The sequence below is a fragment of the Peromyscus maniculatus genome, chromosome 1 (assembly GCF_049852395.1).
Source record: "Peromyscus maniculatus bairdii isolate BWxNUB_F1_BW_parent chromosome 1, HU_Pman_BW_mat_3.1, whole genome shotgun sequence".
Taxonomy (NCBI): Eukaryota; Metazoa; Chordata; class Mammalia; order Rodentia; family Cricetidae; genus Peromyscus; species Peromyscus maniculatus.
In genome coordinates, this window is record NC_134852.1 from 177,661,297 (window position 1) to 177,686,768 (window position 25,472).

Genomic DNA, 25,472 nt, shown 5'->3' on the forward strand with positions numbered 1-25,472 from the left:
CCAGGTAAAGAGCTGGTAGCCCCAGGGAATGCCATTTGCATTTTATTTTCCAAGGGTTTCTTAGTAAGGCTTTGATAGTGTTTAACCTACAGAAGAAAAACGTGTTTTTTTTCTTCAGGCGTGAATATCGTGTGTTTTCTCACATCACCGAAAGAGAATTATTCGTTCCAGGCCATCAACTTCATTCCAACAGCTCATTCAAGTTAAAAGTCAGGGGTCTTTGCAATGTCAAAAGACAGTGTGGTTTTGAGTGGGTTTTGCTTTATTATTTTTAGTTTTTTTTCTTAACCTTTTTCCAGTGTGTATTATGTCTCAAAAAGAATACTTTGTTTAGATAACACCATTGAAACCATCGATAAGTGTTTTCTCCCTGTTGGTGAGAGCTGGGGTGTTAAGATGGGTTTGTTTTTAGCCCTTAGATGCTGTAAGCCTAATTGGTGGCTTGAGAGGAAGTGTGTCCCAGACCTGCTGGTTCACACAAGGGCCAGCCTCCTGGGCTTAGGACCCCTGGCTGTGACAGAAGGACAGATGAGCAGGACAGGCTTTCCTCTCCCCTCTGCAGTCTGTGCTTTACTTCACGTCTTCTGTTTCTGGGAAGGCCCAGTGCTCACAGGGAAGTAGAACCCTTAATTGACAGTTTGCTACTAATGCTTCCTGCCCCTTCCTGAGCATTTGCCCTCTCCCCCATGCACACAGGCACGAGAGCGAAGCCGGAACATCATCAGTGTAGATGATGAGCGTGGAGCATCTCTGGGCCAATTACTCTTTCTTTAGGTTAGTCCCCAGAGGAGAATTACCAGGTCAGAGGGGATGAGCAGTTTTACGGTTCTTATCACATGTCACTAGACGGGCGTCCAGAAAGATGGAACCAATTTCTCGTGGTAGCAGTGCTGTGTCCCCTCGGTGCCGAGGACACCAGGAGTTCGCAGCAGCACGCTTACCAAGTGACACAGACAAGTTTTCTGAGTTGAAACCAGCCCTCTGCAGGGCCCAGGAGAGTCAACTTAAAAGGCTAAAAAGGATCCTGTCGAGTTTGATACTAAATCATTTACGGCCACAATTGCTGCCTTTGCCCGCAGGAACGTTAAATACAGTTTGTTTAAATGTCTGGGTACCCCAGAGGACGGTATTTAAGGATGCTGTTAAAATAGACTGTACATTGTCACTAACAACACCAAGTCTTCGTGGGCACTTGGGACTTTCATGAGGTGCCATCCAAAATGAGTTAAGCATTGTGACTGGCATTAACTTCAACATCCTCTTATTCAGAGACAGTACTAATCCTTGAACAAATGTAAAAATAACGTGCTTTTAAGTTCAAACTGGAGAAACACTTAAAAAAAAATACAGGTGCTTTTCCAAACAGATTGAGTTTCTTTCTTTTCCCTCCTCTCTGGAACTCAGGTCCATGTGACTAGAGCCTTGGTAATAGCATGTTTGTGGTCCCAGTAGACAGAAATAAAGGGCAGCCGGGAGCAAAAGAGGCTGTCCCAAATTCTTCTCGTGTAAAATCTCAGTCGTCCCTTTCTTAGTTCTTAATTGGCTGAATGAGAGGGGACACGGGCACCTCCTTCAGCTTCTCGCTGAGTGCCAATGACAGTTCTGGGAGGCCCTTGCCTCCTGCTAGAAGCCTCTGCATCCGTCTGGGAAGGACAGATAGTTTGGCCCCTTAATCTCAAACAGGGACCCAGAAGGTCGAGTAGCCAGTTTCCGGGTTGTGATAATAAAAAATAAGCTGGTGTAGGGGCAAGAGCATGCCAGAGACTTGGGGTCCTCTGTATACATCAGGAAGGGTAATTCTGCTAGTGAATGGCGTCTAGGTGAAACATCTCACTACAATGTATGACCTCTGAAACACAGTCAATAAATATTCACCCCCTTCCCTGTGGCTTGGTGACAGAAAACCCCCTGGTTTGGTGTTGGTGTGAGACTCTGCAGATGAACAGGTAGACTCCGATCTGCTCTTCAGATCTGCCTGCTAAGATGATTTCTGAGCAAAAGTCTAGTGTTTGGACAGCATCTCTTTGTATATGTATATATTTGATGAGGGGCATATGGATGTGACTTGCAAAGAATTTGAAATTCAAGGAACAACCCAAATTTAGTAAGAAGTCATTGTGTACTTCAATCACATAAGAGCTCTTTGGGCCCCGTGTGTGTGTGTGTGTGTGTGTGTGTGTGTGTGTGTGTGTGTGTTGTTTTGCTGTATTTATATATGTGCACACCTCCCCTTTAGACAGCTATAAAAAAATTATTCAATAAAATTTTTAAGTTTACAAACTCACACCTTCTTTTAAGGAAAATTCAACAAATACCTTCAATACAAAAAAACAAAAAAAAAAAAAAAAGAATTGTCAGAAATTCACCTAAATTGCTTCTCAAATTTATACAACTAAGTTTTCAGATGATCTCTTTCCCTGTTGGATGGTGAGGTGTCTGTGTCTGTCACATTTGGAGCTTTGGGGTATAATGTGGTTGGTCAGAGTGGTTAAAGGTCCATTTCTTGATCTCAGTTCTGTTATTTCTGCGGGGCACCCAAGTGGCACCATGCATTTCCAAACCCATAACAAGTGTAAATAGTGTTCTCTTGTAAAAAGGTCTCTCTTCAGCATGGTAATATACCTTATTAAATTCCAAACATAATAAGTATTGATGGCAAACACATCAGGACCCAGTTCAGCTTCCACTATGATTTAGTTCTCTACAAATGACTTCGGCACTCAGCTCCCAGTGCATTTTGCTAATTACATCATAGATTTCCCTATTGATGAACACAAGCTGAATTAACACAGGAGCACTAATGTACCCTTTCACCATTATTGTTGTACAAGAAGCCGTGGCAGATGCTGGCAGTTAGTTACACAAACATTAGTATTAACGATTGGCCATTTGGAATTGGTGACAAACTACTGCCCGGCAGAATCCTGAGGCCGAAACCAATCAGGAAGTTAATGAGGAGAGAAATTACCGAGGCAGCTTCCCCTTAATTACATTCACACTAGGCATGAAGGGAGTTCTGGGGGTGGATCTAAATTCTGCTAAGGTTAAGAAGGTCAGAGACCCTTTTGCTTAAATTTTGTATCTACTGTGACTTCTAAGGTTGCAAAAAAAAAATTGTTGGGCCCATTATTATTTTTGTATCCTTCATATTTAAAGGTCAGTTTCCTGGTGGACTTTTCATGTTCATAGAATGGTTTCTTAGATTTCATGTTTTAGTGTGATATAATTCAATTTATGCTTTTCTATTAAAAAATCCCTTAGGCTTCCTGCCTTTTACTTTATAGCTATGCCTGCCGACCACCCCTCCCCCACTTTTGTTGTCCAGTGGTAGCCAAGAGAAATAAGAAGTTGACAGGCTGCCCGATTTACCTGCTTGATCTTGCCTTTCCTTGGGTGGAAGTGTAGGGGGTGGAGTCCTGCTTAGGGATCACTGCTCAGGTATGGATCTCTAGGAGAGGAGTTCCATTAGCATCCTTTACCTAAAGGTGAGGGGTGGGAATCTTCCAAAGTGGGTGGAGTGGTGTGTTGGCAGTTGCTTCTCAATGAACCTGAAGTCTGGGATCCTGCTACCCTACCTCACTTTGCCCTCAGTTAAGCAGATGTGCTGTATGACTGGCTTTTACTCAAAGGAAGTGAAGGAGGGGTTCTGAGGGGCAATAGAAACAACAGAGTGCCTCTTTGTTGGAACTTACTGGAATACTCAAGAAAGACTAGCCATTTTTAACATACTGTCTCTTCCCTCACTTCCCAGTGTTCTCACCGCCCAGCAGTCAAGATTCCGGCTTGGTTTCCCTCTCCAGCAGCTCTCCGATGAGCAACGAGAGCACCAAGGGAGTTCTGGAATGCGAAACTGCACCCTCTGAGGCTAGCAGCTACCCTGTCAGCCAGGTCCTGGAAGAGGATGAGGACGAGTGAGCCGCCGGTCGGTCAACTCCCGGTGTCCACAGGGTAGTTAGCAGAGGGCTTGTTCTGTTCTCGGCAGGGTTTGTTGTTTGATTTGACTGTTCCCGTTCACAAGTTTTGGTTCATATTCCTTAGAATTAGGTTTAAAACACTTGTAACAGTGCAGGGTTCCTGACTACCAACTGCAAAAGACCGAAGTGCCTGGCTCATCAAGTTTAAACAGTAGTCGAGTCTCTCTCTCCCTCCCCACGCCTGTCCCCCCCCCCCCCCCCAACCCCAACCCCTTCCTGAGAAACTAATTGACTGTCCTCCGACCAAGTAATCACAATTACAGGCTATTTTGGGAATTAAAATGAAATCTTCGGTGCCTTAGATTGTTATCAAGTTTTCGGGATTTTAATAAAACCAAGAAAATATAAATTTAGCCAAGTACTTGACCAGAGAGAAGAGCAGGCAAATGACTTTGGAACTATGCAGAAAGTAAATGGAGACACTGTTGCTGTGTGGCTGTTGGCAATGGTTGTATCACACACTCCAAATCCAAACATAACTGAAATACAGCGAGAGAAAACTGTTCAAAGGCTCTTTTCCAACAAAGGATAACTTAAAAGAATACAATGTGAAGTAACCTGGTGAGGCATTTCCTGGGTGGTGTTCCTAGAATGAGTTTAACGTGTACATTTTCTTTACTACAGGGGAAAAAATGGAGGCAATCGAGAGGATTTTGTAACCCTAGGTTGTAATCTGAGTTGAAAACAAGTACATCTCTAAAAGTTACCACTGAAATTTGAGTTCATTATTTTGTTAAAAAAAATTGCTTTTGGAATACTTCCTCATGTTACAGAAGCCATCCTGAAATGAAACTAGTCTAAAAAATTAATTGTGGTGTGTGGTTGCAGCTGTACCTGAAATAAAAACGTTATTGATGACTGCATTTTCTTGTGTGTATATTTGGGGAGCCGCATTAAACAGGGAAAAAAAAGAAATTACTTGTATTTTTTTCGCTCTGTGCCTTGAAAACATCTATTTGATTTCACCCCCATCTGTTGTAATCAATAACCTGACCATCTTGTTTTTTATTAAATGCACTTACTCTTAATTTCATCCACCAGTGGTTTTAGAGAGAATAATGTGGAGTTACCTATATAGGTTTGACATTATAAATCACTTCTCGGGGCTGAATCGTATCGCGGTATCGATTGATCCTGATATATCACAGAAATTTACTGTCTCTTCTGTTTTCAATTAAAGATACAATCAGTCAGATAATGACTTAATTGGATTTTACAGAAGATTGAGTTTTATTGCCCAGTGCTTTACGAGTTTAGTTAAGGAAGATCATTTTATCACACTTGTCAGGCCGCTGCTACTGCAGCCCGTGCCCTTCTGCAGCTGTAGCTACTGTGGCGACGACATCGGAGACTGCGGGCGGGCGCGAGGAAGGGGAGCGGTTCCTGGTGGCTTTCCCGTTCCCCGCCCGAGGGCTGTCGCTGGCCCGAGGCGCTGCCCACGGCTGGGGTCCCCTCCCTTTTCAGGCTTCGCGGCTTGGGTGCACGCTTTAGCACTTTAGAGGTTCTGCACCCCTCACCGACTCCCATAAGCTGTGTCTGTGTGTCCGTCCCGAGGTCGTCAACGCGGGCCCCGCGGGAAAATGCCTCGACGCCCACCCGCTCGCCCCAAACTCGGTGTGCGCCGCATCCAGGACTCGGGACACCGGTGGGGACTAGCCACAGACCCGGCTACTCCCAGGGGTACCAGCGGGGTGATGGGGGCAGGCCTTGCCGGGCTATAGGCTGGCAAGTCTGGAATATCTATGTAAGGAAAAGACCTGGGCCTTGTTCGTAAAGTGGCATTGACGCGACCTTTGCATTTATTCTTGATTGCTAAGGAGGAGGAGGAGTCCGGTTCAAAACAGGGCAGGACCAGTTCAGAATAAATCTAGCCGGCCACAAGCAGCGGGATCTAGAGGTGCCCAGTTTCTAACAGCAAGGCCACTTTCTCCTGTGGTTCCGTAGTATGTGTGGCAAGCATATGTGATCATATGCGTGCAATATGGAGGTGCAGGGTAGCTCCCGGGGAGTTGTTGCCTTAATGAGTCTGCAAACCACGCGTGGGAAACCGAGGCAGGCTGGCATTCCTATCGAGGTGCCAGACAAGCTCCTACTAGTATTGAGGGTTATGGGAGAGCTGTCGCTGAGGCTGGAGGTCGCAGGGTACCACGCGCAGAGGCCACGAGCGTGTCGACTGCGCAGCGGAACCCCGGCCACGGTCACCCCAGCAGCAGACCCTTGCAGCTGCTGTCCACACACTCAGAACGTAGAGTGGACCCAGTGGGCCAGGCTCGCCGGCAGAGCGTGGGGTCTCCCACACTGCAGGTGTGCGGGTCGGCTAGAAGATGCTTGCCCACGCGGGAAGCCGAGCACCTCTGCTTTGCAGTGCCCGGCCAGCACTTTGCCACGCGGCGTTTGGAGTCCCCGCTCGGCTCAGTTTAGGACGAGAAGGGCGTGGACACAGCCTGGGTGGAAACGTCTAGTCTGCCACTCAGCTACTGTGACGTTCCTCCCCGCCCACGCTCGGAACAGACGCACAAACTTCCACCCACCAGCGCCTCGGTGGAGCCTCCCCACGGACCGGGGCGGGGCGAAGGGGTGGGCGGAGCCAAGGTGTGCGGGGGCGGGGACTCTCGCCGGAAGTCGCCCCTTCAGGCGGCGCTGCAGCGGGGGAAGGAGGGGCGCTCCCCCAGATCCTGGTGGTTCTGAGTTTCGAACTCCCGGAGTCGAGCTCGCACACACTCTTCCTGCGGGGGAAGTTTCCCTCTGCACCTCCCAGCCTTTACTCGCCGCTGTGTTCTCCGCTAGAAGGCAGGAGGCGGTGGGGGAGTTTTTTCTGGGGGGAAAAGAAAAAGTCATGGAGAAGTCCACCTAGCGCTTCGACCTGAGGACCTAGGGCAGGGAAACGTTTACTCTGCCCCTTGAACGTTACTCAAATCACCTGGCCCGTTTTTGTTTTGTTTTCTTTAATCTTTGGCTTTTAAAACTACAGAAAGGCTGTGTATTTGAGCTGTCGATCATTCTACCCAGGAGACCCGGTTCGCCCCCTAGACGCACACTTAAGCAAAAGGGGGTTGTCTCCCTTCCAAAACAGTTCGAGGGCTTGTCCCCCGCCCAGGACGGTCTGGATGGGGGGCGGTCAGCGAGGGTGTGGCCATCCATCTGAAGACCCTTAGAAACCTCTGAGTGAGGTGATGCAGGAGAGGCACACTCTCCCCAAAAGTTGGAGCCAGGCAGTGTCGTCCAGGCTGAGTGTGAGGAATGTGCCCCCAGGCCCGAACCGCTGCTGGCCCGGGGAGAGTTCTAGAGCCCCAAGGACAGGGCAGCAGTTGCACACAGCCCGCCCTCTCTCCAGGCGCGGAGCGCGTCTTTTAATCCGAAGGCAGCCTTCTTCCCCACTGAGATTGTATGGGTAAGTGGCTGTCCAGAACCGTTCTCCCGGTGCTCAAGGCATCCCTCAGGCCTACTGGATGCGGGTCCCTGGAGAGGAGCTTCAGGGATATCATAAGGACTGAGCTTGAGGCTCTCCCCAACCAGTTGGGGGTGAACAGGGACATTACTGCCGCCCCCAAGCCCCAGTCACCCCACCTTCTTTTAACTTGAAGCTGGCTAAAGAGAGATGCCGAGAGACACTGACTGGGTGAGGGCAGGATAGCTCCTGTTAGGTTCCTGGGTAGGCAGAGGGGTGACTTGTTTTCCTGCCTGTACAGGGGTTTTTACAAGCCCCGCCCTGCCACCCCGCACCTGTCAACACCCAAGTAACCGTGTTCGCGACATAACCAACAAAGTAGAAACTTGGACTTCTCCCTGCGTGAGAATACAGAACAGATGTCTACTGTCCTTTGATTAAATGTTGCTGGGTGGGGGGTGGATGACACCTTTCAGGACCCCCAGATTTGGAATCAGACACCAGCACTTCCTCAACAAGAACACTGGCCTTCGGAGCTTCTGATATTCCCGCATCGAGCCGCTGAGTGTGCGCCAGAAGGAGCAAGCGCCCATCGTGGGTTTTTTTTTTCTTTCTCTTTCACCCCTTATGGTATTAACCTGCCATATCTTACTTGCCCAGTTAATTGTGATTTGAAAACACTAGCACACCACCCAGAGGAGCGGGAGTGGGTGTAGTCCAGTGAGGTTACTTTCTCTTGTAATCCTCCCCTCCCTTTCCAATTTCTTTGATGATTTTTCCCATAAGCGCGTAAGCTGCAGGGACTTAGTGGGAGCAGGCCGCTCCTCCTAAACGTGATTCGGACCATATGCTTTCCACATTCATTCCCGCATGGGCTTTCTTCTCTGAACTAACTGCTAACACGTTATAGTCACCTTGAAATTTCCTCTGCTATTTTCCAATTAAAAGCTTAATAGCCCTGGAAACGGAGTTCATGTGGTGAAGTTTACCATAGCCCCTTGTTCTGAAAGGCTTTCTGCTGGGATCCCATTATGTGCTTGAATAAACCCTTTCTGCAAACAGAAATGGGACTCGGGGTTGTCAGGTGTTGGGTTACAATAGACTTTGAGGCAGGGGACATTTTACCAACATAAATACAAACCTGTCCCTATAGGGAGATGTTGTCAAATACTGGGATATGGAAAACATTCCCATCAAATATGAGAAAAGGATTACCGCGCTATATCAAATGAGTATTTAGATCTCAGCCCTCGATGTTCACTGGAGTGAAACGGGGCCCAGTCCCAAATAATACCAGAATGTGTGAGTGGCACCAGGATAGAGTGGCTGGGTGACCCAGGAAGGAAAGGGGACTGCCTTGAGAATGAAAATGTCCCCCCAAAACCTGGTGCAGAGCGCCTCTGCTTTCCTTCCTGGGAGAAACTCGTTACTCTTTATTTTCCGGATCCGTTTCGCGGACCATTTAGGAGAAATTCGGCTTTGAGAAAAGTCCGCGGTCCTTGTGTTTCTCAGAGACACAGATTCAGAGCGAAACAGTGCAAATCCCCAGGTTCCTGTCCTTCACAGTTCATGAGAACTGACTCCTGTAGGCACCCACTTTCCTGTTTCAGGCCCTACGACGGACGGGTGACCTCTGTCTCCCGTCCCCACAGTTTACGAAATTCCTTCCGGTTGTAGTGTTAGGAACTTGTTTTTCCTGGCGAAGGATGGCAAGGGGCCAGATTAGGAAAGGGCAAGAGACAGGGAGGGGTATCGGTCCCGTGCAGCTTTTGGGGTAGTCTCTCGGAGGTAGCATTCATGTGCAAGGGCTCCACCAGGTCAGCCCCCAACATCCACCAACTCCTCCACGCGTCTGAAACCCGGGTGACTAAAGGCGTCGAGGGAAAAAAAGGTATGCAACTATATATTCCCCGTTCCAAGTTCTCTCCCCGTTCCAAACCACTCTCCCAGGCCGAGAGCTTGCTGCTTGAACTCGGGGCGGTGCAGCCCTAGAATGCATAGTAAACCCAAACGGCCAGCGGCGCTCTCCTCCTTGGCCGGCTGTCGGGTCGGCCCTGGAAAGCGACCTCCAGAAAACGACTGTGGCCTCTGTGCAGTCCAGAGGTCAGGGACCGCAACAGACCCGTTTACGTTAACTTTCAGCCACACCGCAAAGAGCGGAGCTTAAAGCGGGACTCGGAGCCGCTAGCAAGCAGATCGTCCAAGACTTCCATGGTCCCCTTCCAATGGAGCTGTTAACCGGTCCCGAGTCTACGTTGTTGTATCTTGATTTTTGTTGGGTTGTTTTCTTGGAGGGATGGGAGAAGGCAGTTTTCTCTGTGCGTGTGTAGTGGTAGCCGGCGTTGGACAAACCCGTACTGTAAACAAGCAAAGAATAATAAATAGTTTATGCTGTCTAGAAACAAAAGAAGGGTTATGCGGTCATCTTACACACGAGCCTCTTCCCACTCTCACTCTAAGATTTTTATGAGTAGGGTTTATCCCTTATCCGTAAGTAAATCACAGCGCCTGTGGGGATTTGAACTGGGCAACTCCGGAGCTTGGTTGCTGATTCAGTGACCGTTGCGCGAACTAGTAGATCATACTGGGTAACTTGGGGGCCACTAATGTGTCTTCTAGCTCCGCTCTCTGAAAGTTTACACCTTGCTTAAGGAAAACATCCAAGAGAACACTTCCCGGCCTTCCAAAGCAGAGAGAGGTCTTTCAAGGCAGAGGTTGTTTAAAGACAGAAGGAGGTAGGTAGAAAATTAAAATTACCCAACAAAACGGGTTGTCTTACTGAAGCCTGACAGATTTTAAAAAAAAATTCTCATTTTCTTCTGCAGCAACGAAAAAGAAACTGGATTGCAAAATGAAATGAAGAAAAGAGCCCCCAAATTTCCGGATCACAACCACCCCTCTCACTCCTGACTCCAAGATTTTGTACTTGAAACCTGGTCCTCCCAGGGCCGACCTGCCGCGCACCCTTAATTCCCTTGCAAGCTCCGAATTGCTGAGGCCAAGTGTGGGTCTAGGGCTCATTGCTTCTAGACCAGGCCCGGAGCATCCTGAGAGGGTAGGGTAGAGGCCTGCCCGCTCGTTTACAAGCACTCACCCCCTCCGGGTCCCCCCTCCCCCGCGCGCGCGCCCCGTCCGCCCAGCGCGCCCGGTGTACCGCAGCGGCACAGTCCCTCCCGCCTCGGGAAGGGGTAGTGGAGAGCTTGGAGGAGGGGGGCTGTGAGCGCCCCCGCCAGAGAGGCCCGGCTGGCTGCAGGTGGTGAAGGTGAGGTGCAGGAACCCGAGGGATGCCAGGGAGGAGAAAAGTGTGCGTGGGGAGTGCAAGGAGGCAGGGACCCTGGGGGTGGGGGTGGCGGTGGGAGGGAGGGAGGAGGGACTGGCAGTGGGGAGGGCAGCGGAGGAGGTGCTGGGTCCAACCAGAGAGGAAGGCAACAGCCGAGGAGTTGGCTCAGACCTTAACCAGAGCTCTCAACGGCTCCTTGCAGCGGCCCGAGAGTCTCGGCGTGGGAGGACCAGCGGGGTGGAGCTTGCGCCCTCCAGAGCCGCCGACCGAGACTCGGCCCGCGTGGGGACGGGCAGGCCACGAGCCAAGCGGTTCAGGCTGCGAGCGCCTCCGGAGCTGGGAAGACTTGCTGCGGTACCTCCGGCCACCGCAGACCATCCGAGACCTCCGGGAGCAGGCCTCCCGGCTCCGCGGTCCAGCTCCTGCCGCCCCGCTCCCGCCGCCGGCCGGGGGGAGCCCCTGGGCATGAACGGCTACGGCTCCCCCTACCTGTACATGGGCGGCCCGGTGTCGCAACCGCCGCGGGCGCCCCTGCAGCGCACGCCCAAGTGCGCGCGCTGCCGGAACCACGGGGTGCTGTCCTGGCTCAAGGGCCACAAGCGCTACTGTCGCTTCAAGGACTGCACCTGCGAGAAATGCATCCTGATCATCGAGCGGCAGCGGGTCATGGCGGCTCAGGTGGCGCTGCGCCGGCAGCAGGCCAACGAGAGCCTGGAGAGCCTGATCCCGGACTCGCTGCGGGCTCTGCCGGGGCCCCCTCCGCCGGGGGACGCCGCCGCCAGCGCCGCCGCCGCCTCGCAGTCGTCGCCAGCCTCCCAGCAGTCCCAGCCGCCCGCGCCGCCTCGTCCCGCCGCCGAGTTGGCTGCAACCGCCGCGCTGCGCTGGACCGCGGAGCCCCAGCCCGGGACGCTGCCGGCGCAGCTCGCCAAGCCAGGTGAGAGCGTCTGCGGGGCGGGGGTCGGCCTCCTCCAGCGAGGAAACTTCGAGTGCCCTCGGGGATCCGTGTGGAAGGCCGAGGGGCAAGTGTGCGGGAGGTTGACCCGGTTGGGCCTACCTCCCCACCGGACGCCCTGAGTCTTGAGAGTCTGCACCCGATGCAGGTGGAACCCAGGAGCCCGCCAGAGGCCGGCCAAATAGCCTGGCTGTGCGCCCCTGTCTCCTGGTGCCTTCTGTGCTCTGCAAACGATGTAAAACGATGTCTGGGAGGACCGCCTTTCAGGGCACCGTGATGAGGCGGGTTTTCCTGGCTGCAGGTTTTAGGGGGGGGCTCTCATTTGGGGATAGAGGTAAGCAGAAGCGGGGTAACAGTCAGGGCCCAATGCTTTGCTGTTTCTAGGTGAATCTTGGCTTGGCCTGGGACGCGGGAGCAAAAAGAAAGGCGTTATCTTTAACTTAAAGGAGCTCAGACGTTCTTTAGCTGGGCTAAGAGGACTCAAGACTAAGAATTCGGTAAAAAGAGTCGCCTTTTAAGAACTGTGGATAAAAAGGTCTCTTAAGTCTTCAAAGTGAGACCAGTTAACTCTTTTGGCCGAAGTACCTCTTTAGTCCTTTAATTCCGTCTCCCAAGCTGCTGTGGTTTGAGGAAATTAAAAACAAAACTTGGCCCAAAGTGGGGGAAACCTAGCAAGTATTTTTTCAGGCTTGGGCGGGCTCAGCCGCCTGTGGAACAAGGGAGGCTTCTGGGCCACCTTGCTTCCTTCTGGGCTTTCCTCTCGGAAATGCTTGTATTTGGGGTGGGATGGCCTAACTGGAGTTTCTGAGCCCTGAAAGTGGGCAGACCCCAGTTTCTATCTAATTCGGTCACCCTGCTCCTTCCTGAATCTGGCTGCCTCCAGTTTAAGCTTCTTCCTCGCTTTCCTCGGAGGGAACCCTGGGCTTCGCTCCTGACCCCTCTCAGCAACCCGAATTCAGCGGGCACCAGTCTGGTGTTTCCCCCTCACTGGGCAAATGTACAAAGGCAACCAGGCCCATCTCCTCGGAATGGGGTGTACTGGAATTAGGGGTGAAAGGCCCACAGTTTTCCTGTGGGTAGAGCCGCAGCCTCCACTTCCTCAGCCCCTCGGAGACAGCTGGCTCTTCTTCAGAAAGGTTTTTTGGAGAGCCGCAGAGTGCTGAGCTGAACTGCTGAAGACAGACACTCCCGGGTGTGTGGTGAGGTTGCTGGGTGGCTGGGAGATCAGTCCCGCCTTCCGGCTGGCTCAATTATGCTCTTTAGGCCTAAAGTTCAGAAAGCAGTTTGCCGACCGGGTTTTGTGGATATTTAACAACAAGGGACATACAAGCATTTCTCTGGAGCGCCGCTCCCTCGTCTGCTCATATTTGTGGATTTGCTAAGGAAAAACTGTCGAGAAGAGGGTTTTCTGGTTCTGTCCTGTCCTTCAGGTGAGAGCAATAGGAGAGTTTGGTCTCCGTTCAAGAAGTGATTCCCTGCTACCGTCTTCCAGTTTTCCATTCCAGTTTCCCTGGCTCTTGGACCAGAGTCCTCAGGAGTAGAGCAGAAGTCTGAGTTGAAATTCAGGTCGGCATTATGCAGTGCCCATCTGCCGACCAACACCTCTGGTAGTGCGGCAACCTTGAGTTCGGTGGCCTTTGTTCAGGAGGGGATTCCTGTAGCGTCCTGGGACCCTCCTCCTCCTCCGACCGTTCTCCTCTGAAATGCATGAAGAGTCACAGAACCTAAAACAAGCTGAGAAGGACTTGGGTGAGGAACCCCGCTGAAGCAACCGCAGGGCCTAAACTTTGGGAGAATAAAAAAGGGCAAAGAATTTAACAGCACAAATCAGACTTGGTGCCTGCTTTCCTTCCCTCTGCTTCTACCAAATACTCAGGGGGAGCCCGAGCCTTCCGAAGTGAGAGCAAGTACTTGGGGTGGGGGGAGGTAGAAGGCTGGCAACTTCCAGAGACTAAGCTGTGAGGGACCCAGGGCTCAGTTTCCTGCTGGTCACACCACATACCTTGAACGTTCACTAACTTTGTTTGCTTTTATCAATCGCATTCCTTTAAAGAAAAAAATCATCAGTAGGCTTGGGGGAGGTTTATAAAACAAAACTGACTATAATTTTTCACTAGGAACACAAATAAATAAGTGGATTGGTTCTGTGCAACACATCAAAAAAAAGCCACTCTGTTGGGAGTCAACATTAAAATTAATTAAAGTAACATTAAAACTGGCAGTCAAATTAAAACTCCTGGTTGAGACTGCCTGTCACTGTGTTCCTGAACTTTTTTTTTTCAATGTTCCTGTATGTGACATGCTGTGCATCTTTAGAAGCACGCTGGATCTTCCTGGATAAGTTACTCCATTTCGGAGAGTAAGAGGCTCTGTTGGGATGGGAGGGCTGGAAGTCTGTGCTCAGCGGCCGGCCGGCTCAGTCAGCTAGCAAACCGTTCACATCTGCTCCTTTGTGAACTTGGATCTTGAGAACCTGCTTGAACTTTTTGAAGGGCAGAGGGCCTCCAATAGATAGCTGTGAAATGGTTTGTTCTTGAAGACCAGCCCAGGTGCACCAGCACTGGGAGTCCGTTCCTTCTCTGAGTCTGTGAGAGGAGAACAGGCCTTGAGAAGGATGTTCGTTAGGCATCCTGGGAGAAACCCCACACGGTTCAGGGAGAGACCTGTGGACACCAAAACTCGGCTTCCTGACTGGAAGAAATCTTTCCTTATCCGCCCCTTCGGTTGCCTGAGCTTGAGCACCGCTTTCAATGCGAATTTAAGAAGTTCCTTCTGACTCTTCTGGCTACGGATTGAAAGGCCTCTTCAAATGGCACTCTTTTTCTGCCTGTCAATCAATCTCTGCTACCAGCTCTGCCTGTAATTAATTAGATTTTGATGGCGCCCCACTTTCTAACTTAACCTTTTCTGTAGACACTGGAACTCACCTGCACTACCCCCTTTCTGTCCCCTTTGTCCCCTCCCCCCATGAAAACGTCACGGGAAGCTTAACCTCTGGCAGCCGCCTGGACTTCTGATTCAGCAGTCTCATCCAGCCAAGCCAGCCCTTCAGGACCCTAGGCTCTGGGCTCTGGGCTCTGAGATGAGGGAATTTAAGGGTCATGGCCAAGGTGAGGCGCTGCAGTCACGGTCCCTTGTAGCTGGCTGCCTCACCCCAGACTTCTCCTCTGGAGGAGGATCCTGGGTGGCCATAGGCTGTGGTGCCTGGGAAGGAAAGAACTGTGGCTGTGGTGTGTATCTGCCGTGTGTGTGTGTGTGTGTGTGTGTGTGTGTGTGTGTGTGTGTGTGTGTGTGATATGTTGGTTTTATATACCTATATCATATATGTTATATACACACATATATGTTATATATACATATATTCGGTTTTTTTAAATGCTCTTTGAAGGAGAAAGAAATAAAAAGAGAAGCATTTGGTTAGTGGCTGAAGAGGCGGGTTAGATAGGGAAGTGAGGTGTCCTTTATTATGAAAAAAAAACAAAACATGGCGGCTAGAGAGAGAGGCTGATTTTGGAAAACTGACTTTATTTTGCCTCCCACTGAAGCACCTTTATAATTTGGGTGGCCCAGTCTGCTTCCTTCTTAGCTTTATTTATTTATTTTTTTGTTTTAATTCCCCCAGAGAAATACTTGTGTTAAGGGAGTACTCATGAAAGCCAGATAAGGAAATCCTGTCTGACTGTACACCCAGTGCCAGGGAGAAGATGGGGACAATTAAGAGTCACCTGGGATGTACACCTATGAATTGCAAAGCTTCTCTGGCTCTAAGAGGCGTGATTTGAAGCAGGGGGCCTTAGGAAAAGCCAGATAGAGACAAATAGGGGACAGCCTGACTGTCACCTTAGTCTTTCCTTCTGAGCTGGCTTTGGGGTAAAGCATCCAGTCCTGGCCTTGCTAGATTTGCTGGAGAGGCCAGTCACAGTGAGGTGGGGGTAATGACTGACCAAGGACCCGGGCTGGCCCAGGGATCTCAGGAGAGGCTTCTGGTGGCAGCATGGACATGTGACTTCTCTGTGCCGGCCCTGAAGGTAGCCTGCTTCCTCCCACCACAGCCCCTGCCTCACCTAAGGGCTCCAGCAAGCCTCCAGAGCTTTCCCTTCACAGTCCTCTGGGCCTCAACTCCCTCCCTGCTTTGGCCTACCTTGAGGGACATGGAAATGCTAGCATGTCTGTCTGTCTGGTAGAGCCTAGGACACAGTTAAAGGAAAAATAAGGGTGCTCCTGCTGGAACCAGAGTCTGCCAGGCAGAGAACCCCTCAGCCTACTGGGGGGGGGGGGTGGTGCTTATAAATCTGGAGGGTGGCAGTGCTCTCCGCTTACAACCAACTTTCCCTTTCCCTGATGGATGGACTCCCGGGTTTAAAAGATTACAGTAATCACAGGACAGTGTAAATCGAATCCGATAGCAATAACTTTTGGAGAAGGTCAGGCTCAAGTGAAATGTTACCAAGCAACAGGCATTTTGTTTGCAAAATACAATCAAAGAGCATTGATGAGAAATTCGTTTCTGCAGGGAGTCAGCACTTTTCTGGTAGCAGCTCCACAGAGGGAAGAGGGTAAATCTTCATAAATCAAAGGCCCTGCAGGACTGGGAACCTTTTCTGCTGGAACTGTTGCGTTTCTTCCTGACCGGGAGGAAGAGGGCTCAGTGAAGAACCCATGTGCCGGCCTGGTTGCCTGCCTGCCTCCTCTCTTCCTCCCCTCTGGCTTGCCTCCTTTCTTTCACCTTTTAACCTGTTGCAGACCCCTCTGGCCATCAGCCACCCAGGTCCTTGGAGTCCCTGGTAGTCTTGTGTATCTCTGATGATATGGTAGGCCTTTGGCCATCAGAGGACCACCACTTTGTCTCACACACACATTCTGACCCACAGCACCTCAGCTGTCCCTTGGCCCAAACCACACACTCTACTTTTTCGAGAAGGAGAATTAAGGTAGAGAGGTGGGCGACAGTTTCTATTTTGATGTTTGGTTAAACAGGTTTTAAAAAATATAGTTGCCCTCATATAGTACATCATGAAAAACCCAGACCATTAACTGTTTCTGGACTCTGCACTCTCTTGAGTACAGTTCCTAGTCAGCCTTGAATTTCAAGCTGACATCAATGTTCTACTGTTTTCCACCAATACTAACCGGTGTCTTATTTAGCTCAGTGTCTTCCTGTGTGGATGTTTATAATATTCCCTCCTGTGTGAAGACACCGCAGTCTGCCCTGCTCCTGGCCTCTGCGTGACTTGCTGTGTTGTGTCATAAAATCCCATCAACTCAGCAGATACTTTGGAGTTTTGCAAAAGATTAGTTACCTGGAGGCCTAGGCAATACTGTGGTCACCTGGGTATACTCTTACCTCGCCCAGTATCTGGGGGTATAAGGGATTTGAGGGGATTTGTGAAGTAGATGGATAAACAAGTAGCCAGCTGCATTTTGTAAACAGCAGGTGCTCAGGTCGGACGGTAGATTTCTCCTCTGCTGTTTGACAGCCTCTGCCTTCTAAGAAAGAGGTCAGGCTGAAGTGTCGTAAGGCACAGGAAGTCTACAGTTGCAAACTGTACTTCCTTGAGGCCACCAGCCCTTTCTAATCAGTGTCTCCCCCGACCCAAAATCTTCAAGTTCCAGAATTTCACACTTAGGATCCTCTGGAGAGCTAGGATTGCAAATGCGCACCACCAGGCCGGGTAAGGAAATCATCTCGAAGCCTTTTTTATACAGTGTTAAACCAGTGTTGATTTTATTTTATTTTACAAAGCAAAGTACGGGTGTTTTCATGTACACACACACACACACACACACACACACACACACACACACACGCACGCGAAATTTTTAGAACAAGATGTATTAATATTCCCACTTAGTTCAAATTTCTGCTCATCCCGTTCTTAAGGATTCCTCCCTCCTAGTGTGAGGTCCACAGGAAGTAGGAACTGCTGCTCCGTGAAATGTTTGGACCCAGGAAGCCTCTGCCGGGCTCCTCATGCCATATCTGTGTAGACTGGCATCCTGTGAGAGTGACCCACTGTGGACCTACCTAGAGGTCTATGTCCCCCAGATCACAGCAGCAGATGAGATGGGACGCTCTACATGTTAAAGGCGTGGCCCCCCCTTGTGGGGAGGGCGAGCCCAGTGATTTCTGAGTTAGGAGGATCTAGTCATTTAGATGTTTCTTTCTAGATGGTAGCTGGATTTAGGTTTTGTGCACTAATTGGCTAGAATGTATAAAACCAATGGCAGGGAAGTCAACACTCTTTTCCATTTCGATGTATTCTCAGCAGAACGTTTGTTTCACACATATGGCAGGCCTTTTTAAAAAAAAATACTTGAATATGTTTTTTTTAAGTTATGTTTTTATATGAAGAAATTCAAAGAAAATTAGATGGTTCAAATTGTAATTTTTTTTAGACCGGAAGACACTTTCATGTGTTCCTTTTTTTTTTCTCCTTAAATTTTATAGAAAAAAAAAGTATAGTTGTCATCATCTGGCATATGTGCTTAAGAAGGTGGCGTCTTTGTTTTTCCAAAGAAAATGTCTTCTCCTTAATTGAAGCCCTCATAAACCGAACAAGAAGTTTGTTTCTGAATGGAATGTATTTCTGCTTCATGGGCTATGAAATGAAAGCTTGAGTATTTGGTAATATTTAAATTTTTTTTTCGATGTTTAAAAAGCATGTCCTCACTTGTAGTGACTGGCTTGTCATGACAGAAAAATTGTGTTGTGATTCCATCTGCTTTTTGACAGGTGGTTTTCGCTTCCTGTACCGTCTAGAGAGTTAAAACTGTCGGTTGAAATATGCTCCACTTCTAGTGTTCTGATTAGAGACTCGGTTCCAATACGGCGGAAGGCAGAGGGTTGTGGGAATATTTCCTGTTTCATTTTCTCCACTGAAGTCCCATGTTTCTGTATCTAGAAAGCCTTTGTGCTTTAGACCAACTCAAATGATTTCTAGAGTTCATTTAGGGGGAAAACCCCTGGAAATGTAAAGAAGCACCTGTTATTAAATTATTCTTTGTTGCTGACCTTAAATCTCCCCCTCTATAATTACTCGTGAAAGTCTGTGTTTACAGTAGTTTGCAGTGCCTTTATTTTAGGTATAATAGTAGATGCCATGTGTCCCCAAATTGCAAGGATTGTCTCTTCTGATTTTCAGAAATTATTTTTGGATGAGGAGTTTGTCTTGGGGTTTTGAGGTCTCTCATCCTTAGCTCTGTTTTTGTTGTTGTTGTTGTTTTGTTTGTTTGTTTGTTTGTTTGTTTTTCAAGACAGTTTCTCTGTGTAGCCCTGGCTGTCCTGGAACTCGCTCTGTAGACCAGACTGGCCTTGAACTCAGAGATCCACCTGCCTTGGCTGTGTTTTGAAACCCAGTACCCTTGGGTATTGGACATCTTGCTTACGTTCACCTCTCACAAGACTTTGTGTTCCGTCTTATGTGACCCTGCTTCCCTCACTGGCCGTGTGCCTCCCCTGGGAACACGCTATAAGCAGTGTTGAGCTCAGTGGATTGGAAAGCCCTTAATTCATGTATTGGATTCCTAGGACATCCTGCCAGCTTTCCTCACATTTAGCCATAGTCGGGACACTGAGATGGGAGGCTGACGAGTCCAGAAATCTTCCAAGTTGTGGATGACTCAGCACTGGCCTCCTTTGTTCCTCGAGAAGTACCCCAGTGTATACAGTACCCTGGCGAGTCTCAGTACCAGGGCTGGGACAGCAGGAAGAGGGGAGGATGGCTTTGTTGTCTCTTGTAATTGGAGCTTCCCAAGTACTGAACAAGCAGCCATGTCAGATCACTTGAGGTGTGTCCTGCAGAACTTGGGAAACAGATATAAAGGTAGAATTGTGTCCCGTCCGACTGCCAATCCTGCCCTCCAGGGTCTAGTGGACTGGTACAGCCTATCTGTTGCCACCTTGAGGAAAAAATACGTTTTTATGATGTAGGTAAGTTTGAGTAGCCAGAGCATCGGTCCTAAATCTCCCTCACTAACCTTCCGGTGCTGCGGTTACCTGGAGCCTGAAGTGAGCTGTGGAAGAGTGAACCAAGCTGATGAAACAGTTGTTTCCCCAGACACTCAGTGCTCGGATTCATTCAGGGCAGTGAAATTTCACCTTTTAAAACTCAAAGCTGCTTTCAGCTTTCCACGTTTCTGTTCAGGACAGGCAAGCTGTGGCCTTTCCAGGTGTGTGGATTACTCCCAAAGGTGTGTGCCTTTAACTCCCCTTCTCTTGCAAAAAACGAAACAAGAACAAACTTGACTGTCAGCAGGCTGTTGTGATACTCTGTCATATTTTTTCTTGTTTGATGGTAAAATATACAAAACAAATTGTACCGTTCACCATTTTTAGGTACACAACTTGGTGACATTAAAGACATTTATGATGCTTTAAAACAGTCAGACTATCCATCCAGAACGTCTTCCTTGTCCCTGACTGAAACTCCGTATTCATTAAGCACTAGCCCCTGTCTCTACTCCCCTAGTCCTGCCTCTTCTGTCTCTCTACTTTATTCATCCTAAGCATCTCGTAGAAATGAAATCACATCATTTTCTTTGGTGGCCAGCTTGTTTTAGTTAGACCATTGTTTAGCTCCTTCCATGCAGCAGATAGCAGAATTTCATTCCTTTTTGAGGTGGAATAACATTCCATTTTATTTGCCCTTCATCTGTTGATGAGCATGTGGATTGCTCCAACCTCAGGAGTCCTCTGAACAATGTGTCTGATGCTTCCCAGACTCTGCCCAGAACATGCATCTTATTTCCCCAGTTAATAAGTTCTGTGAGCTTATGCTTCCGGCTGTTTTTCCATCTTTTTATTCTGTTTCCTTGTTTTGGCCTATTCCAGGTCAATAAATACTTGATGCTAATAATAGATATTAAAGCTGAATTTAGGTGCCTAGAGATGCATGGCACTTTAAATAGAATCTCTGTATTACATGGGGGCAAGTATTGAACTTGTTTTCCAAAGCTCCATTGACCAGGGGTCAAAATCCAATTGTGAGCTCATTTCAGAGTTAACACACTGTCACTGTCTACTCCTTCTCCAGGGTTTAGGAATAGAGTGATAGCTGAGTTATGGATGGATGGGGTCAGGAGTCAGGGGAATGCATGATGCAGGCTGGTTAGAATATAAATCTCCATGAGCCTTTTTGTTTGGTTGGTTTTTGTCTTGTGTGTCAAGGACATGGAATTCAAGGAGCTCAATAATTGGGAGATAAAAGCTGGGCCTGTTGTCCTGGGAAACAGTGGGAGAGATGTTCCGTTTCTCTTGTAAAACTAGGTCTTTGGTGAATCCCAGCATCACCGGTGGAAGCAAAGGACAGATTCACTGTGTAGACTACAAATGAACCCCACAATAGAAACCCAATAGTTTTTATTGAAAACAAAACAAAACAAAACAGTAATGTAATGAAAGTGAATTGGGATAAGTATGAATTTTTATTACATGTGGGTGAAAGTTATGTGATTTATTATAATTTAAGAATGTTTTAAAACACACATTTGGCCATGGGTTTTCGTTGTTTTTTCTTGTACTTCAAGTACATGTGGTGTTTGAAAAATGTCTATCAATGGGCCTTTGTTTAAAGCTCTTAAAGTAAACAACAACAGGTAGGAGGGGGTGCCTTCTAGAAGCTTCTTTGATGAAATTTCACCTCTGGCTATCTGCACACAATCAGGTTTGCCCACAGAGAGGCCTACAATGAGGCTATTGAGGCTGGAGGAGAAAACACAGATGTACATAGCTTACAACCTGACGACTGCCTCCCTCATGGATTTTCTTCTGTTTCGGATCAGTTACTCTGGATTAAGCACCCACAACTAGCACATTATTTTTTTTTTAAAGGATAATAATCTATTTGCATGTATTTGCTAATTAAAAAAAAATCTGTGTTCCTTTGTTTACAGTCCTGTTAGAATTTACTATAAAACCCCGAGTACTCTTGCCTGTTTAGCACTACAAGCTTGCTTTCCTGGACACTGTCTTAGCTTAAAATGTCAAATTGGCAGCTGATCTGTTTCATAGCTGGTCCTGACTCAGTTAAGGAAGTTCTTTGTCATTGGGAGCGTTGCATGTAGGGCCTTTCCACCAGTTCACACAGAGGCATCCGTCTCCCTCTTTCCATGGTGACCAGGGCTCCCTCTTCAGCTCCCAAACCTTCCAGCCATTTCTTCTCCTCTTTAGCATCATCTGCCCTGCCATCCAGAATTGGAACCGGCTTTGTTGGGCCTCTAGTTCAAGGCCCAGGCGGCTGAGTTTGCCTGACCCTCCAGTGGCTGTTTACAAGTCGTTTCAAGGGTTGTATTTATCTTTTGCTTAGAAACTTTATCAGCTAGTTATTATACATGGTAACCTGGTTAAAAGGAAAAAAAAAAACCTGTCAGAATCACAAGCCCTATTTAGCATAAACCCAGCACCCTGGGAAGCGGATGGGATTATTAAAATGCCCTGGGGGGTGGTGTACACCGGGTGGTGATGGCCAGAGCCCCTCCTGGGGCCTTCCTCTGTGCTCTGGTCTGGTTCGGAGCCTCACAGCCCCACTGAATGGGTAGCTGGTGTCCTACGTTCCAAGCCTTCTGTGGTTCCTGGCTTACGTGGCCGTTCTGTATTGAAGGCAAGCTGATCGCTCCATCCTCTTATAGACTCCACCTGCCCACCCCATTTGCCAGTAGTTCTCCATTTCTTCTTTAAAGACCGGAAGCGTGTTCTGAGCCCAACTTCCTCATCCTCCCGGAAGCCCGAGTGCTGTCGGAAGCTGGGCACAGCAGGCAGGGATTAATTATAACCCAGCTGTTCTCTTGCCTTCCAGATCTGACTGAGGAGCGACTTGGGGACGGCGGCAGTGCAGCAGACACCGTTGCTGCGGAGGCCTTCAGCGACAAAGACACGGACCAGAGGAGCTCCCCAGATGCGGTCAAAGGCAAGAACTGCTTCACTCCAGAGAGCCCCGAGATCGTATCCGTGGATGAAGGGGGGTACGCCATGCAGAAAAACGGGGGCAACCCCGAGGGCTGCCCGGACAGCCCCAAGTACCACGCCGCCGCCGAGCAGAGTCATCTTCTGATCGAGGGCCCGTCGGGGACCGTCTCGCTGCCCTTCAGCTTGAAAGCCAACCGGCCACCCCTGGAAGTGTTGAAGAAAATCTTCCCCAACCAGAAGCCCACTGTGCTGGAGCTCATCCTGAAAGGCTGCGGGGGCGACCTGGTCAGTGCCGTGGAGGTCCTGCTGTCCAGCCGCTCCTCGGCGGCGGCGGGCGCGGAGCGGACGGCCGAAGAGAGCCTGGTGCTGCCCTCCAGCGGCCACCTCTTCGAACACACGCTGGGCTCCTACCCCATCTCCTCCTCCAAGTGGTCGGTGGGCTCGGCCTTCCGAGTCCCCGACACCTTGCGCTTTTCGGCGGCGGACTCCAGCAGCGTGGTCCCCAACCCCTTGGCCGTGCCCCTGCAGCACCCTTTCCCCCAGCCACCCCGGTACCCACTGATGCTGAGGAATACTTTGGCCCGAAACCAGTCGAGCCCCTTTTTGCCCAACGATGTCACCCTCTGGAACACCATGACGCTGCAGCAGCAGTACCAGCTGAGGTCTCAGTACGTCAGCCCCTTCCCTAGTAACTCCACCAGCGTCTTCCGGAGCTCGCCCCCCGTGCTCTCCTCCCGCACCACAGAGGACCCTCGGATCTCCATCCCCGACGATGGGTGTCCCATCGTGACCAAGCAGTCCATCTACACAGAGGACGACTATGACGAGAGGTCTGACTCCTCGGACTCGAGAATACTCAACACGTCATCCTAAAGTGTTGTTGTTACCTGTGGGTCGTGACCAGGTGACATTTGGTGTGTGCCGGAACCCCGCCCCCGCCCCAGGAGAGTCCACTAATACTGTATACTCTTTCCTCCTCTGTTTTCACAAAGTGACTGTGCTCAATAGTCTATACATTAGCAATAAAACCATAACTTATTTAATTTCCTGCACTTCACTGGAAAATGCCAAATAGGTCTGCTCTGTGGATGTAGTGCTGAGTGTGATAAATGGGTCTAAGGCTAAGGACTGCCTGGGGAGGCTGGGCCCCGGGGGGAGATTTAGATGGAGCATCAGCTTTACTCCTAAATTCGACCTGGATTGTTAAGTGAAATAGTATACTTGAATGCAATTTTTGTAAAAGAGGATTCCTCAGGACACTGGAAACCTTCGGGAGTGGTCTGGTTGCCAACCGACTGTGAACAGGGCCGAGTCGCTCCCATTCTAGAGAGAGACTGCGCCTCAGAACAGAGCGGACTACACCGACCACGCTCATTTAAGCTTGGACAGTTTTCAGAGACAAACTCCATTAAGAATTATTCTTTTCACATGGCTGAACCGAAACATGTGTCGCGTCGATATAAAGTCAATCACAGCTGTGAACTGCATGAAATGTATCGTGAAATGAACACAAGCTTAAGCTTTGTCAGGTTAATGTAGCATGCTAAGGACTCTAGAAAAATAAACTAAGGAGATGGTCTTGGTTGATGTCTTTTGTCCTCGCGGAAGGAAGAGCTCCGAACACGGAACCCTGGGGGGAAAAGCTCGCCACTAACGCGAGGGTCCGAAACTAAGATACCGTCCCGTGGGACCCATCTCAAACCGGGCATATCCTGTAGTGGTGGAGCCCGGGTTCTGCAGGGGTAAGCCCTGGTTCAGACCCTAGCACTCCAAACCAAACCACAGCAACGAGACACAATAAAAATGAAAAACTACCAACAGTGCCCAGCTGAGCGAGAGAAAGATGAGAGGTGTGTCTCGTAGAGACCTGACCCCAAACCACTAGGGACATGAAGTCCATGAACGCTGTTGCTCTAGGAAGCCCAACAGTCTCACAGGCAGAATATAGGTGTGGCTCTCCCCGTGTTCATTTGGCCAATTCTAGTATAAGGCAAAAACGTTTAGGGCTCCCTTCCCACACCTTTCTTTGGAAAAGCATTTTTTTGGGGGGGGGGCGGCTGGCTGTATGTGGCAAACTTCTCTCAGCTCTTTAAGAGAAATTTCAAACACTGTGTGAGCCCTCCACCCCGACCCCATAACTTACTGTTTGCGTTCTCTGAAATGCCTGAGAAGTGTGATGACTGATTAGGTCAGGCAATAATGTTGTGAACCGTATGAATCTGGAAGGGAAAGGAAATCAAAACCCCAGAGTCTCTACACGAGGAGATGCAGGGAGCATATTCCCCCCCCCCCCCAGACAAGTATAAGCTTGAGGGACGGGCAAAGGGCAAACTTTCACCCTGAGACACCCCCAAGCCCAAACGGCTCCGGCAAAAGGGTCTTATTCTCATTTTTGTTTCCACAAGGCGCCCCTGGAATGAGTTATCTTTGCGTGAGAACAATTCCTTGTGTTGATTGGACTGTTACGTATTTCGTCGACATAGTTACATGCCAGAATATTTGAAAGTAAAAATTTTGTTATCGAGGCTCTGTGTAAGCATTAAGGCTTCCATAAGGGAGAAATGGAGGAGAGAATAATTTGCCTTTTGAACTCAAAGACGTGATGTGGTGTCTAGTATCTGAGTCTGCCCAGGGCGAATGTATTTTAAAAGACATTTGCATTCCCGTGGTTTGCTCCACATTTAACAAGCATTGATAACCTCCTCCTGTGTGAACTAAGCCGTCATCAAGGCTGCCTCTAGATGGTCCCAGGTCAAATGGTCCCAGGTGGGGCACCATCGGCTAGCGTGCATCCTCACAGCTGGATCATCACTGTCTGAGACATCTTTATGACAGAACAATCTTTTTTTTTTTTTTTTTTTCCGAGACAGGGTTTCTCTGTGTAGCTTTGCGCCTTTCCTGGAACTCACTCTGTAGTCCAGGCTGGCCTCGAACTCACGGAGGTCCTCCTGCCTCTGCCTCCCGAGTGCTGGGAT

General features: G+C 49.3%; 2 protein-coding genes across 5 annotated transcripts in view; both read left to right on the forward strand.

The window, feature by feature from the left end:
- Dmrt1 (doublesex and mab-3 related transcription factor 1) overlaps positions 1–4,837 on the forward strand; it is a 112,720-nt gene extending 107,883 nt beyond the window's left edge. For all 4 annotated transcript variants that reach the window (XM_042262140.2, XM_042262154.2, XM_042262147.2 and 1 more), the window contains exon 5: positions 3,752–4,837. In XM_042262140.2, the coding sequence (XP_042118074.2) occupies positions 3,752–3,915 (164 nt within the window). In that variant the 3' untranslated portion in view covers positions 3,916–4,837. The remainder of the gene's footprint in view (positions 1–3,751) is intronic.
- Positions 4,838–10,995: 6,158 nt separating this feature from the next.
- On the forward strand, positions 10,996–24,076 carry Dmrt3 (doublesex and mab-3 related transcription factor 3). Its single transcript, XM_042262132.2, has 2 exons — positions 10,996–11,576; positions 22,388–24,076. Exons 1-2 carry the CDS (start codon positions 11,108–11,110, stop codon positions 23,368–23,370), a joined length of 1,452 nt encoding a protein of 483 aa, XP_042118066.2. The 5' UTR covers positions 10,996–11,107; the 3' UTR covers positions 23,371–24,076.
- The last annotated feature ends 1,396 nt before the right edge of the window (positions 24,077–25,472 follow it).